The sequence below is a fragment of the Pelodiscus sinensis genome, chromosome 7 (genome assembly GCF_049634645.1).
Source record: "Pelodiscus sinensis isolate JC-2024 chromosome 7, ASM4963464v1, whole genome shotgun sequence".
Taxonomy (NCBI): Eukaryota; Metazoa; Chordata; order Testudines; family Trionychidae; genus Pelodiscus; species Pelodiscus sinensis.
This window is the reverse complement of record NC_134717.1, coordinates 28726033-28738930: the sequence shown is the minus strand read 5'-3', so window position 1 is coordinate 28738930 and position 12898 is coordinate 28726033. Positions and strand designations below refer to the sequence as shown.

The following is a 12898-nucleotide window of genomic DNA, read 5'->3' as shown; positions in this document are numbered from 1 at the left end:
ACTATAGTTTTTGCACCAGCAGAAGACCATCAGTATGGAAAGGAGTGCTCGGTGTTAGTGTGTACATATTTCTGGCAGAGAGCAAAAAGTAGTGCTGGCTCTGTGATCACCGAGCAAAGCCAAAAACCAGCAGGAACAGACGAATTCCTAAGCAACAAAAATACTGTTTTCCATGTAAATGTTCCTAATAATAAAACACCAGGGGAGAGAGAAATACCTGAAGGGCAGAGGGAAGGGGACAAATGTGATATAAAAGCAGCATTATTTTTAAATCAAACATTTCCAGAAGGTGCAAGTACATCTTGAACAGTGGGGCGGAGGGGGGGGGGGGGTCAGTTTCAGAAAGTGTAGCTGGGAGGCTGCAGTAACACAAAATGCTTTCAACATCCCTCTTCATGAAGGCTGATAGACCACAAAGTTCTATCAGAAAAAGATACACAAATTGCAAATGGCAATTTGTGTATCTTTTTCCACTTTTCTTCCTAAAGAGGCTTTTCCAATCATTGGTCCGTCTACACTGGGCCAAATGTCGGGAAAAAAGCCTCTTTTGGAACATCCCTTCTTCCTCACAGAATGAGATTTACAACGATGCCGAAAAAACACGTCTGCTTTTCTGACATTTTTTTTCCTTGAACGCAGCAAAGCTTTTCTGGGATATCTCTGGTATCCCAGAAAAACTTTGCAGTCTAGATGTACCCAAAGAAATCTGCAAGCAGCCCTCACATCTCCAGAAGTGAGCAGTACCAGCCAATTAAAGCACTGGGGGATGGACTGAGGCAGTGGATCCATGTTATTGCTTCTGCTGTTAGGGCTTCTGAGGAACTTAGAACACTGGAAAGCTGCCCTCCGACCAGCGGTGGATATAGGGCAGGGCGAGCAGGGCAGCTGCCCGGGCCTCGCGCTTCAATAGGCCCCACACCAGCGCCAGGGGCGGACTGGCCTGGCAGGATACCGGGAATTTCCCAGTGGGCCATCCGCCGAAGGGCTGGCCGGCGGCTGCTGGAGGAGGAAGGGGAGGATTGTGGCAGGGCGCCGCAGCCCCGCACTTTTGAAATTCCCCGGCACTGGACAGTACGGGCCACAGGGGGCCAAGGGAGCGCCTGCACAGCATGCTGAAACGCTGCGCAACAGCTGAGAGGGGAGAAGCCCGGGCGTGGCGAGGCATGACGCCACGGCCCGGGACTTACGGTTCAGCACGTGGCCTGGAGCCTGGGCTGGGGCCGCGGCCGCCCTGCACACTGGAAGGCAGAAGGTGTATGGCAGAGAAAGGGGCTTGTGCTGAGGGGAGGGGGGCAGGTCAGGAGAAGAAAGAGGAGGAGACACAAATGCCAGGGGGCCAAGTGGAGACAATGAGGAAAAGGGCAGGAGGGGAGGTGTTAGTGGGAAAGGGGACAGGATGATGCTGGGAGAGGAGAGGGTAAGGGCATTGGGGACTAAAGGGGGAGATGCTGGGAGAAGGCTTGAAAGGAGGGGTGGGCGTGAGGAAGGTGGGGATGGAGCAAGCCATGTGTGAGGGCACAGGGGCATGAGGAGAATGGGGGCAGAGGGTGGTGAGGGGGTGGGCATCAGGGAAAAAGAGGGCAAAGGGCACAGGGGCAGTGAGGGAAGGGAGAGGCACCAGGAGGGTGCAGGGGTAAGGGAAGGTGCAGGTACCAGGGAATTCTGGGGGTGAAGCAGAAGGGCAGACACCTGCAGGGGAGGGACCAGCACCAGGAGGAGAGAGGCAGGGCAGGTGTGTAGAGGGAGGTATTAGGATAGGGGATGAGGAGGCGGTAGCTCACATGATCAGTGTGGGGCTACTGGAGGAGTGGGCACGGGGGGGGGGCCTTTTTTCTGTTTTTTCTCCAAAGGGGGGCCCCGCGATATTGTGCTGCCCTGGGCCCCGCAAAACTCTCATCCACCCCTGCCTCCGACAATGGTATCCCAGGAGAGAAATTAGAGGTGAACTCTCCAGGATGGAGTGGCACTTGCTGGCAGAGAGAAGTATAATCTGCAATTCTCTGACCTAGAAGAGAGCAAAGTTGTCATTCAAGCCGTGCAGAGAGTGGCACTATACAAATCATTCCAGTAAGAGAAAAACGAGGCCATACTCACATCCAAATATTCATCCAAGCCTAATTTTGTAAATTCATACTGGAGATGAACTCTGAAATTCATGTCCTCTACTGAATGGACTACAATGTTGATGAACTGCATACACGCTACCTGTAAGGAATAATCATCACAGACTGAAAATGTGACAACATATAGTGCTTTATACAGAAAACTAGGATTTGTCACATTGCATACAAGTATTTAAAGACAGTTCTCCTCCCTTCTATCCATAGATAATAGTTTGTGCTTCAGATAGTGAAGGAAAAAATCCACTATAAACCTGGCCAATTGAACAACAGATTTTGTGTGTGTCAGGCTACATGCCTTTGTTATATCACCTAAAGCACAAGATTTGGGGCTTGATCCTAAAATTAGCAAAGTCAAAATAAGGACTCCCATTAACTTCCATGGGGATTGATTCAGGCCCTCTATTTTGACCAACATTACTACTGATGCAATTCTCATAGGGTATGTCTACACTACCCTCCTAGTTCGAACTAGGAGGGTAATGTATGCATACCGCACTTGCTAATGAAGCCCGGGATTTGAATTTCCCGGGCTTCATTAGCATAAGCGGGGAGCCGCCATTTTTAAATCCCCGCTGCTTCGAACCCCGTGTAGCGCGGCTACACGGGGCTCGAACTAGGTAGTTCGGACTAGGGTGCCTATTCCGAACTACCGGTACTCCTCGTTTCACGAGGAGTAACGATAGTTCGGAATAGGACCCTAGTCCGAACTACCTAGTTCGAGCCCCGTGTAGCCGCGCTACACGGGGTTCGAAGCAGCGGGGATTTAAAAATGGCGGCTCCCCGCTTATGCTAATGAAGCCCGGGAAATTCAAATCCCGGGCTTCATTAGCAAGTGCGGTATGCATACATTACCCCGCTAGTTCGAACTAGCGGGGTAGTGTAGACATACCCATATTTACCAATATGGAAACTCTGGCTTTCTTCTAAGAGTCAGATTTTTTGTTTAAAGTACTGGATCTTGGCTTACAAAGTGTTTGTTTATCCTGATAAATGTAATATCTGTGGTGCTTAGCTTTATTATTCCCTTTAAACTGTCCACGGGAGTAAAATGTTTTCCAAGCAATAGTTAGAGATTGTCTATCAACCGTTAGATTTCCATCTTGACTACAGAAGTAATTTAATGAGCTCTTGAGATGAAAACAATGCCATTTTCAAATGAAGGCCACATTTCTTTCCTTTAATAATGATACATGCATTTTGTTCTGCAACTTGCTGGCACTGTTAAATTACATTACCTGACTGGGCATTTCAAACGGAAGGTGCCTTGTTATTATTCTTGGAGATTTCAATAGGGTTGCCAGATGGTTTCCCCAAAAATACCAAAAACACAGACTAAAAATTTGTCGAGAAAAAAAACAAACAAACAAGCACCCCCACCGAACACACACCCTGTGTGGCTACTATCAAGAGCCACCAAGCTGAGAACAAAGGGGCTCTTGATAGTAGCCTCCTGCTACCCAAAGCAAAGAGAGGCAGACCCTGGGACAACACAATGGCAGGGCGGGGCGGGGCGGGGAAGGGGGGGTTAACCATGAATAGGAAGGTGACTCCCCCATAGCCAGGTCTTTTGGTGTCCCAGTGGGAAGAAGCAGAAATTCCACCAGTCAGTTTTGGCGGAGAGCCCACGGAAAGCACCTAAACGCAACTACAAAGTACCTGCAGGCTTCTCTCCTGGACTATGGCGCCACAACGCACTTGAATAGCGCTCAGGAGCAGGGACAGGGCTTCTTCTCCTCCCCAAGGTGTCACTCCTCCTCAGATGCAATCAGCTGAGGGCTCCCAGTGCCGATTGCACCCCGTCTCCCAGCCAATCCTCCCGCCCCCACCTGGCTTCTGCATGCAACCAGAGGCTCCCAGCACCAATTGCGGCCCCGCCTCCTAGCCTGGGACTCCTTCTGGTTGCATGCTTCCGACCAGTGCCCAGCCGGAAAAACAGAAAATACCGGACACTGCATGTATATTTTTTACCGAACAGAGGATGCAAAAACTGGACTGTCCAGTAGAATACAGACACCTGACAACTCTAGATTTCAAGCATTACTCAGCATATGAACTAACATAGTCACAATGAAAGAAACAAAAATGCTCCCAAGCCATATGGTCTGGAACTATCCCTACAGTAGTTCAGTAAGGCTATGTCTACATGTGACATGGCGTCCCGGCCCCACACTGGCCGAGGGGAGGCTAACCAGGCCTGCTGGGCTGAGAAGGCCCCTACCCCGCAGCCTTGCTGGTCATGCTCTAACTGCAGGCCTGGTATAAAGGCCAAAGAAGCAGCTCAGTTGGGGCTGACGTCCGAAGGGGAAGGAGCTCCTGCTAGAGCACAGGAGCAGCTGCCCTGGCTGTTGGAGTGCCACCCCAGCCAGACCTACAGCCATAACCACCACGCCCACCATGGCTTGCATTTCACCACATAGTTAACGGAGAATCCTTTTCATGATCTTTTTCTGGTTGACATCAAGCTGAAGGCAAGTAGCTGTAGAAATCTCTTTTGATTATGTTCAATTATAACTTGAATTATTACTCAAGCTTTAACAACGCATCCTGGAGCCCTGATTTTTTCAAATAATTTTTTATCATCCTGCTATAACTGACTTGTGTTTTGTTAATGAACCTTTGCACATGTTACAAACTCAACTACTCTCACAGTACAGGGGAGGAGGTTCAGCAATCCAAAATGCAAGAACCCTCCACACTGGCTCTATCTTGTATGGCCTAGCTTCCCCCCACAATCCCAAAGCATATTTGTCAAAGGCTGTTTTTAACAGCATGTGGAGGTAGTCAGAACCAGGATTCAATCTGTCAAACCATCTGTCATTAATTTTTTATCTTTCTGTTGCAGGCCAGTCAAGTATTTAATCACTGAGGAAAAGTAGGTGGAAACAACCCAAGGACACATATTTTATTAGTATTGGGCCAGTTCTTGACAATCCTTACTCAGAGCCATCTCTGCTATTTCAACCAGATTTCAATACTGACTTCAATGATGATCTCTAAAAATTTAATGGCTCAATTTACTTGAGGGATGGGAGAAGAGAGGCATGGATCACTGCTCACATCACACTCCCTTCCAGTACCCAGAGACAACCTGCCCCACTTTGAGAGAACACAGTGGGATGGTGCAATGAGGGGCAGGTAGGCATAAATGGGACCGAACAAGAACTTCATGATTGAGTCCCTAATGCATAGTCAGTTACATAGGGCCATAACTATTTAAAGCAGCCAATATAACATAGAAAAGACACCCTCTTCCCCTTACAGCATGCAACTTCATAAGTGTCGACTTGGGCAGTATTTTATTTTTATTGGTAAATCTCAATAAGCATCAATTTCACCATATACGCACATAAAATTTTCCATCGATAATAACTCAAGTTTACAGACATGCAACATAAGAAAAATGATTCTGGAGAAATTATTAGCATTTGACTTAAGGGTATTTATTTACTTTGTATATTTTGACATGTGATGTTGTCAATCTGGGTTTTAAAAAAGTTAAAGCTTTAACTTTTTTATCTCAAAATCTACTGCAATTAAATAATTATCATCTGATTCCTTCATTGTCTGACCACCCCCATATTTTTCTGCAACTGTGAAAATTTTAAATAGATAAAAAATGAAAAAAACTTTAAAGTTAATAATTTTGCACAATTGTAAAAATTTCAATTCATAAAAATCTGAAAATGCTTGAAAATAAAAATTGATGTTTTCTCTTGAAATTATGAAAAAATACAAATTTAATTCTGCCCAGCCTGAATACATATTCATAAAAGTTTGATAACATTGGCTACTTCCCAATGGGCTATGAAAGCAGGTGGGTCACATGGTTCTGTCTTCTTGTTTCCAGATTCTCAACTAGAGCAAAAGATGCTAAAAATACCCTGACTATGGCCCTGATATTACTTTTTCATGTATGCAATTGCTGGAGTCATTACAGGCTGTGAGGGGCAACCTAGGCCAGTGAGTGGGCATCATGAGTGGCCTCTTTCATCTCAATGGGCCACAAGATTGTGGAATCAAGATGGTCTCCTGGGGTAGGGTAGTTTTGCTATCTATGCTTATGTACCTAGAATTGTGGCATGTGCTGACTGAACCAAAGCAGCACTAGGATTGGATGTGGAGGGAGCGTGCACCTCTCACAATCAATGTTGTGTGCAATCAGCACGCACCGCACTTCACATGCCCTTTGCTTTCTGTGCATGTCACTTTAGTATTACCAATAGGAAAATAAATCCACACGGGTGGAAACCAGCAGAATCTGGCAACCCGGTGCCTGTGCAATGGCAACAAAATGCCTTACGGGCCACACTGAAAACCCTGACAGATGGCCCATGGGCTAAAGGTTGCCCACCACTGTATTACAGGCATATTATACTATGAACGGGTAGGGATATTGCCCTTGTGACTATCCATAAGCCAAATCTTTGTATTAAGCTAGTGCCAAAAATGTGACAACAGTTGAAAATATTTAATCTATACGCTGCCTACTCCAACGTGGCCCTGGTCCCTCCCTGGTACTCCAGGTGCCTCTCAAATACCACTAACAAAGAGCAACAACAACAATATTGTATACCACAGAGCGCTCCATCACCCTAGTATAGTTACTATAGATTTTGCTTTGGCTTCAATAGGAGAAAGCAGCCACAAAATTTTGTTTACTGCACAAGCCCAAAGACCATAGTTTAAACATTCTTTACTGGGCATCATGTTCTGTTGTTTTTTAAGAACCCAGGTTTCAAAAGAAGCAGAAGGCTCATTGGATTAGTAATAAACAATTTTGTTTTTACTTATCCACACTGGCTACGTCTACACTGGCCCCTTTTCCGAAAGGGGCATGCTAATTTCACAGGTCGTAATAGGGAAATCCGCGGGGGATTTAAATATCCCCCGCGGCATTTAAATAAAAATGTCCGCCGCTTTTTTCCGGCTTTTAGAAAAGCCGGAAAAGAGCGTCTACACTGGCCCCGATCCTCCAGAAAAAAGCCCTTTTCCGGAGGATCTCTTATTCCTACTTCGAAGTAGGAATAAGAGATCCTCCGGAAAAGGGCTTTTTTCCGGAGGATCGGGGCCAGTGTAGACGCTCTTTTCCGGCTTTTCTAAAAGCCGGAAAAAAGCGGCGGACATTTTTATTTAAATGCCGCGGGGGATATTTAAATCCCCCGCGGATTTCCCTATTACGACCTGTGAAATTAACATGCCCCTTTCGGAAAAGGGGCCAGTGTAGACATAGCCCAGGAGTTTGCCCCACATTTGTAGTGGCTGGAAATCACTGCCATGATGATGAAGTTCAAACCCTATGTGAAATGCCAGGCTTGAAAGGCAAGGCTTGAATGGGCACAGGCACAGAACTATCTTCTCATCCCAAAAAGTGGATTATTAGGTACATTTGAGGCAAACTGTCTTTTTCTGAAACTTGCAATAGCGATGCCTGTGTTGTGCCTGTTCTTTGCAATGCAAGAGCTGGAGTTTGGCAGGGATGGGTACCAATGCACTCTTCCGCTATGTTTCTATTTTCTCTCCTGTTTCAGGGGAAGTGGTGTCTGAAAATGCTCAAGTGAAATGAGGAAGCAATAATGGTAAAAACTAGTGTTATATTTATCTACAGAGGACAACAACTGCAATGAGTCTTGGCCATACTTCCCAGTCATAAGCTCTGATCTGAAGGGTGTTTGAGGATGTTGGCATGTTTACACTATACACATATTGGATTTCAGATATTTACTATTCTCCCACCCAGTTACAGTGCACACTACTACAAACAAGTGCTCCAATTATGCTGCCAATGATCTCACATATGACGTTATAGTAGCAGACATTTTTGTAAAAGCCCTTCCACTATATCAAAAGTGTCCAAATTTTCTATTACGAAGGATCATCTGGGCCCCTGGTAAGTTGCTAAAAGGTAGAAATTAAACTAGACAAAAGGGAGCACACTGAAGCAAACTTTATCTCTAACATGTAGGTGGACCTTGTAGCCAATTGCCAGCTTTATTATTAAATACATGGTGTCAAAGTAGCACAGAAAGGCCCCAACTGTGATTACGACCCCACTGAACACTAGCTCTAAAACTATATATACACAAAGTAAGCAACTGTCCCCGCCGTAAGAGTTTACAATCTGAACAGACAATGGTAGACCAAGGTCAGAAGGGGAGACAGAGGCACAGGGAATCTCACAGAACATCACTGGAGTAGCTGGGATTAGAATACTGTATTCCAAGTCCCAGACTGATGCTCTATTGAGCAGTCCACACATACAGCCTATAAGTACAGTAGCCAATAACACAGCTTAAGAGTATCAATAATAAAATTTGAGCAAAGTAAAAAATGGAAGCTACATAAGTTTGAAGATACTCAACACGTAATTAACAGAAACATACATGTAAGCCCCAAAGGAGTATGGGGGAACAGGAAAGGACATAGCAAAATAGTATTTAAGTTTACTAATGACAATAAGACTTACCATGAAGTCTATATTGTTGTCTTCATTTCGAAAGTGTTCCATCAACTTCTCAAAGCGCTGTTTCTCTCCACAAACCTGCAGAGGAATCACAGGACAGCTGTTACACAACCACCCACTAGAGGGAGTGCTAAAAACATGAAAACCGAGCTTACATGCTTATTCACAATCCTTTTTGAACCAATGGTCTTTTTCCTTATTCTGACTATTTTCTTCATGACAAGTCTCGCTGCACAAACATTTTTGATCCTTCAAACTCTTAGTATCAGCTGTGCTGCAAGTCGCCAGAATCAGAACCCAGGCTTAATTATAAAAGAATTCTTTGCATGTTTACTTGCCCTTCATAAAATTAGGCCAGATTGTCGGCTGACAAACTGGTGTGATTAGTGATTTCGAGGACAGCGGAACGATGGCAGTTTACACCAGAGAAGGATGTAGCCCTCTAGCCAGTTTACTAACCAGTCATGTTAGATTCTTTCCCTTCCCACCACCCCAATACATTTGAATATGATGAGATGCGGCAGAAGATCAAATTACACAGTGAAAAACTATGAATATTATCCTCCTTCCAATTCAGAAGTGATGGAAGTCAAACACTGGTAAGTCTGTGTAAATGTTAGCTGGTGTGACTAACATGGCAAAAGACGGAACAACTGGGCTGATGGCAGGAAAAAGCAAACAACAAAAGGGAGAGAGAATCTGTGAGATAAAAGAGGCCTAGGTATTATTTTATATCCTCTCCTAACTTTGTTACTTTTCCAGTTTTTATCCCAGTCTCCTGATTCCTCAGCATATAAATGGCTTATACCAACATGCAGCCGCACGTGTACAATGTACAACGGTTGTAACACAATAAGTAAGTTAAAGAGTGAAGGAAGCTGGAGTGACTGAGCGCTGCAATCATAATGAGGAAGACACACCTGGGTTACTAGAAAGATCCTATGTCCCTCTCATTCTTCCCCTTACAACTACTGGTACATCTCTTAAGGCTGACGTGTTATCTGGGCCACCATTTATGCACTTTCTGAATCTAAACACAAGAAACTATGTTCCAGGAGCCTTTTCTCCTTGGAAAGCAGTTCAAATGAGACAGATTATATAACTCAGCAATGCTGGTCTCTACTAAAGGGAAAGTTGACTTAAGATACACAATGCTTGCTATGTTAATTACGTAGCTGGAGTTGAAGTATCTTAAATCGGGTTTTGGCACCATCCACACAACAGGATGTCAACAGGAGCACACGTTCCCATTGACTTCCCTTACTCCTCATGACGAGCAGGACTACTGGTGCCAACGGGAGCGCTTCACTAGACCCTCTAATTTGAACCCCGGGAGATTGACTACAGCAGCATCAATCTCCCCCATAGCATATACAAGCCCCTAGAGAGAGAGACTTATGCATCTTTCAGTACCAGGGTGCGGGAACAGCGATTAAGCAACACAACAGGGAATGCAGCAAGTCCTTTAATTGAGCCTCTTCAGTTACACATATCAAGTGTAGCAATATTCTTCACAGGACACCTTCTTCGTGAGTAGAGGCTCACTATTGCTGGGACTGAAGCTTGCATGCTGTGATATACAGAAATACATTGGGACTCTTATTCTAATAAAGGGCTTGAAGCTCAATGTAGCTTGAGTTTTCTCTAAGGCCCATCTCCCATGTGAGGTCAGGGCACCCTTGGCAGACGAACTAGAGCAATTCTGCTGCACATAGAGAAGTGGTGGGGAAGATTTGGGGAAGACCACGCAGGGTTTCCTTGCATGGCACTGAATATTGCCTCTGAGAAAACATCCAGAAAGGTGCAAGTGGCAGATCGGTGTTGTATGGGCACACAGCACTAGGGTAAATGTAAACTAAATCAAATAGTAGGTGAGCTGCAACAGCAGCTCACAGAAAGCTCTCCTTAGTCCCCTGCAAATACCTTTTAACATCAATGAGATTGCTTGCTAGAGTACAGGTTCCTGCTTGTGCAATTCTTTACAGGATCATAGCCTAAAGCCAGAGGGGGATCACAGCACAACAGCTACAAAAGTTGCAGTGAAGTATGAATGCCAGAGATTAGGAACCAGTATCTCCAAGCACTGAATGAAACAACATCATGGGTTACATTCATTCCCAGTGTAACAACCATAGACTCAGATCAACAACAGCAGAGAATGAAATAACAATGGTTTTAAAGAATGAGATTCCCAGGGGAAACCAGTAAGATTAATGTGGTTAAATACCCTAATGAATACATATCAGTACACAGATAACATGAATATATAATTTATCTAGCTGTTACCATTTACACCAGAAAAAGGGGGGAGGGAACCCATAGATCTATTTGATTGCACACAGAAAACAATTTGAAGAATTATTTATGATGAAAGGTAATTGTTTCCAGTCAACAACCATATAGTTTATGCTTTCCAGTACATTTCTGTTTTTCAGATGTGCCTGCTTATGCTTGTCAATGCTTTTAAGAAGCTAAACCATGATATATTATCACTGTATTCACTAAAACTTATTTCACACTAATACTGTAGTTCTTAGCCTCTGGACCACATTTTTAAAGGGAACTTGGCTTGCTCATTTTTGCACCTGCAAATCATTTATGTCTCCCACAAAATATAATTTATGTTCACAAATGGCATCTAGCTAGCTAGCTTATTTGCAAGTGAAAATATCATTTGCACGCATGGATTCTGTGCTATTTATATAGGCACCATATATTGTGTGTATATAAGACAGTAGTGACAGGCACAGATTTAGAGACTGTAGTTGGACATTATATCCCTACATGTTTGCAACACTGGCAACCATCACTATGAAACTTCTTGGGGAGTTATACATGTTTTTATGCCAAATTCTGTGGGTGTGGGCTCTTCTAATGAAGTCAGTGTCAGCCCAGCATACTCTTAAATCCAGGGAGAGAGTTTTTCCTGCTTAGACTTTAAACTCATTTCTGCTGCTCTTGAATTCAGTGGAAAGCTCCCAGTGAGGTCAGCAAGAACAGGAATTGGTTCATCATGATGTTTTCATGTAAATAATGTGTCTTTACTGGGGCAGGGAATATCTGAGTGAACTGATATTCACATCTTTGCTAGTGCTGCATCCAAGTATGCTCTCAACTGTGCCATACTCAGAAAGAGGTTCCTTGCACACACATGGAATAGGTGGGATAATAACTGGAAAAGCAGTGCTCATAAGGAAGGAGATAAGAAAGCAACATGGAGGGGCTAGACCTCAGCATGACTAGAATGTGTTTTTGAGGATTCTAAGAATTTGTGAGGATGAAGGCCACACCCTTTGCCTTCCCAAATCCTAGTCCCCAGAGGAGGCCTAACTGGAAGCTCTGGGAGACACTTTTGGCAACTATCTAGCATTTGTTTAAAGTTCCATCTCCTGGAAGCAGAAATTAAATCCTCCTGACATAAGAGCACTTATTTCATATAGGAGCTAAGTGCTCCAAAGCTACAAGTTGAGTCAGCTGTTAATCTTCACAAAATGAACCACTTCCTTCCAGTTTTTCAGGTCTTGTTCTTATTAGTGATAGACAAAACTTGTTTGTGTATGGTCTCCTTCCTTCAATACTCACAATAGCTTCCAGAAGCAAAAAAAAAAATGGTGTCATAGGGTCTTGTCTATACTCACTGGAGGATCGACTCTGGTGATCAATCTTCTGGGGTTCAATAGAGTGGGTCTAGTAAAGACCTGCTAAATCAAAAGCTGGGGGAGCCCCATGATGAAGTCAACAGGAAAGTTTCCCCCCCATCAACCTCCCACTGTGGGACCACCCCACAATTAGGGCCACAATTGTCGTAGCTCAAATTGCGTATCTTACATTGATTTTCTCTTACATAAATTTGTCGACCTAGCCAAACTGTGGTATTCACCATTGTAATCTCTGCTTGCTCAGAGTGGCACCCTGTCCTCATTTAATAGTGGTCTTGACTTCCTCGTAGCCTGGGCTAAGAGACAGCGCTTTTTAGCTCAATCAGTAAAAAGGCTTATGAATTCAGTTTCAAAGATACCAGATTTGATCCTTGCGACCAAAGCCCCATGTATATGTCAGCATTACACAAGAAACCACGGCTTCCTAAACCTGCTCCTGCATGGCCTGAAATAGTTCTCTGCCCAGTTTCCCAACCTATAAAACATCAATAACACTTATTAATTCACCTTACAAGGGTGATGTGAGAATGGAAGTGTTTAAAGTTGAACAGCTCTATATAACTGTTAGTGGAGTCATATATATGTCACTAGTCTGTATCTAGTAGTGTCCAGAACTAGTAGTGTTTACACACTTTCTGCATAGTTAAATCTGGACT

The 12898-nt window shown here is 44.2% G+C and overlaps 1 protein-coding gene across 5 annotated transcripts in view; it reads right to left on the bottom strand.

Annotated features, from left to right (window-relative positions):
* Positions 1-12898, bottom strand: part of FMNL2 (formin like 2) — a 286160-nt gene that overhangs the window by 39940 nt on the left and 233322 nt on the right. For all 5 annotated transcript variants that reach the window (XM_006125649.4, XM_006125650.4, XM_006125648.4 and 2 more), the window contains exons 10-11: positions 8587-8661; positions 2095-2205 (exon numbers count right to left, since the gene is read on the bottom strand). In XM_006125649.4, the coding sequence (XP_006125711.1) occupies positions 2095-2205; positions 8587-8661 (186 nt within the window). The remainder of the gene's footprint in view (positions 1-2094; positions 2206-8586; positions 8662-12898) is intronic.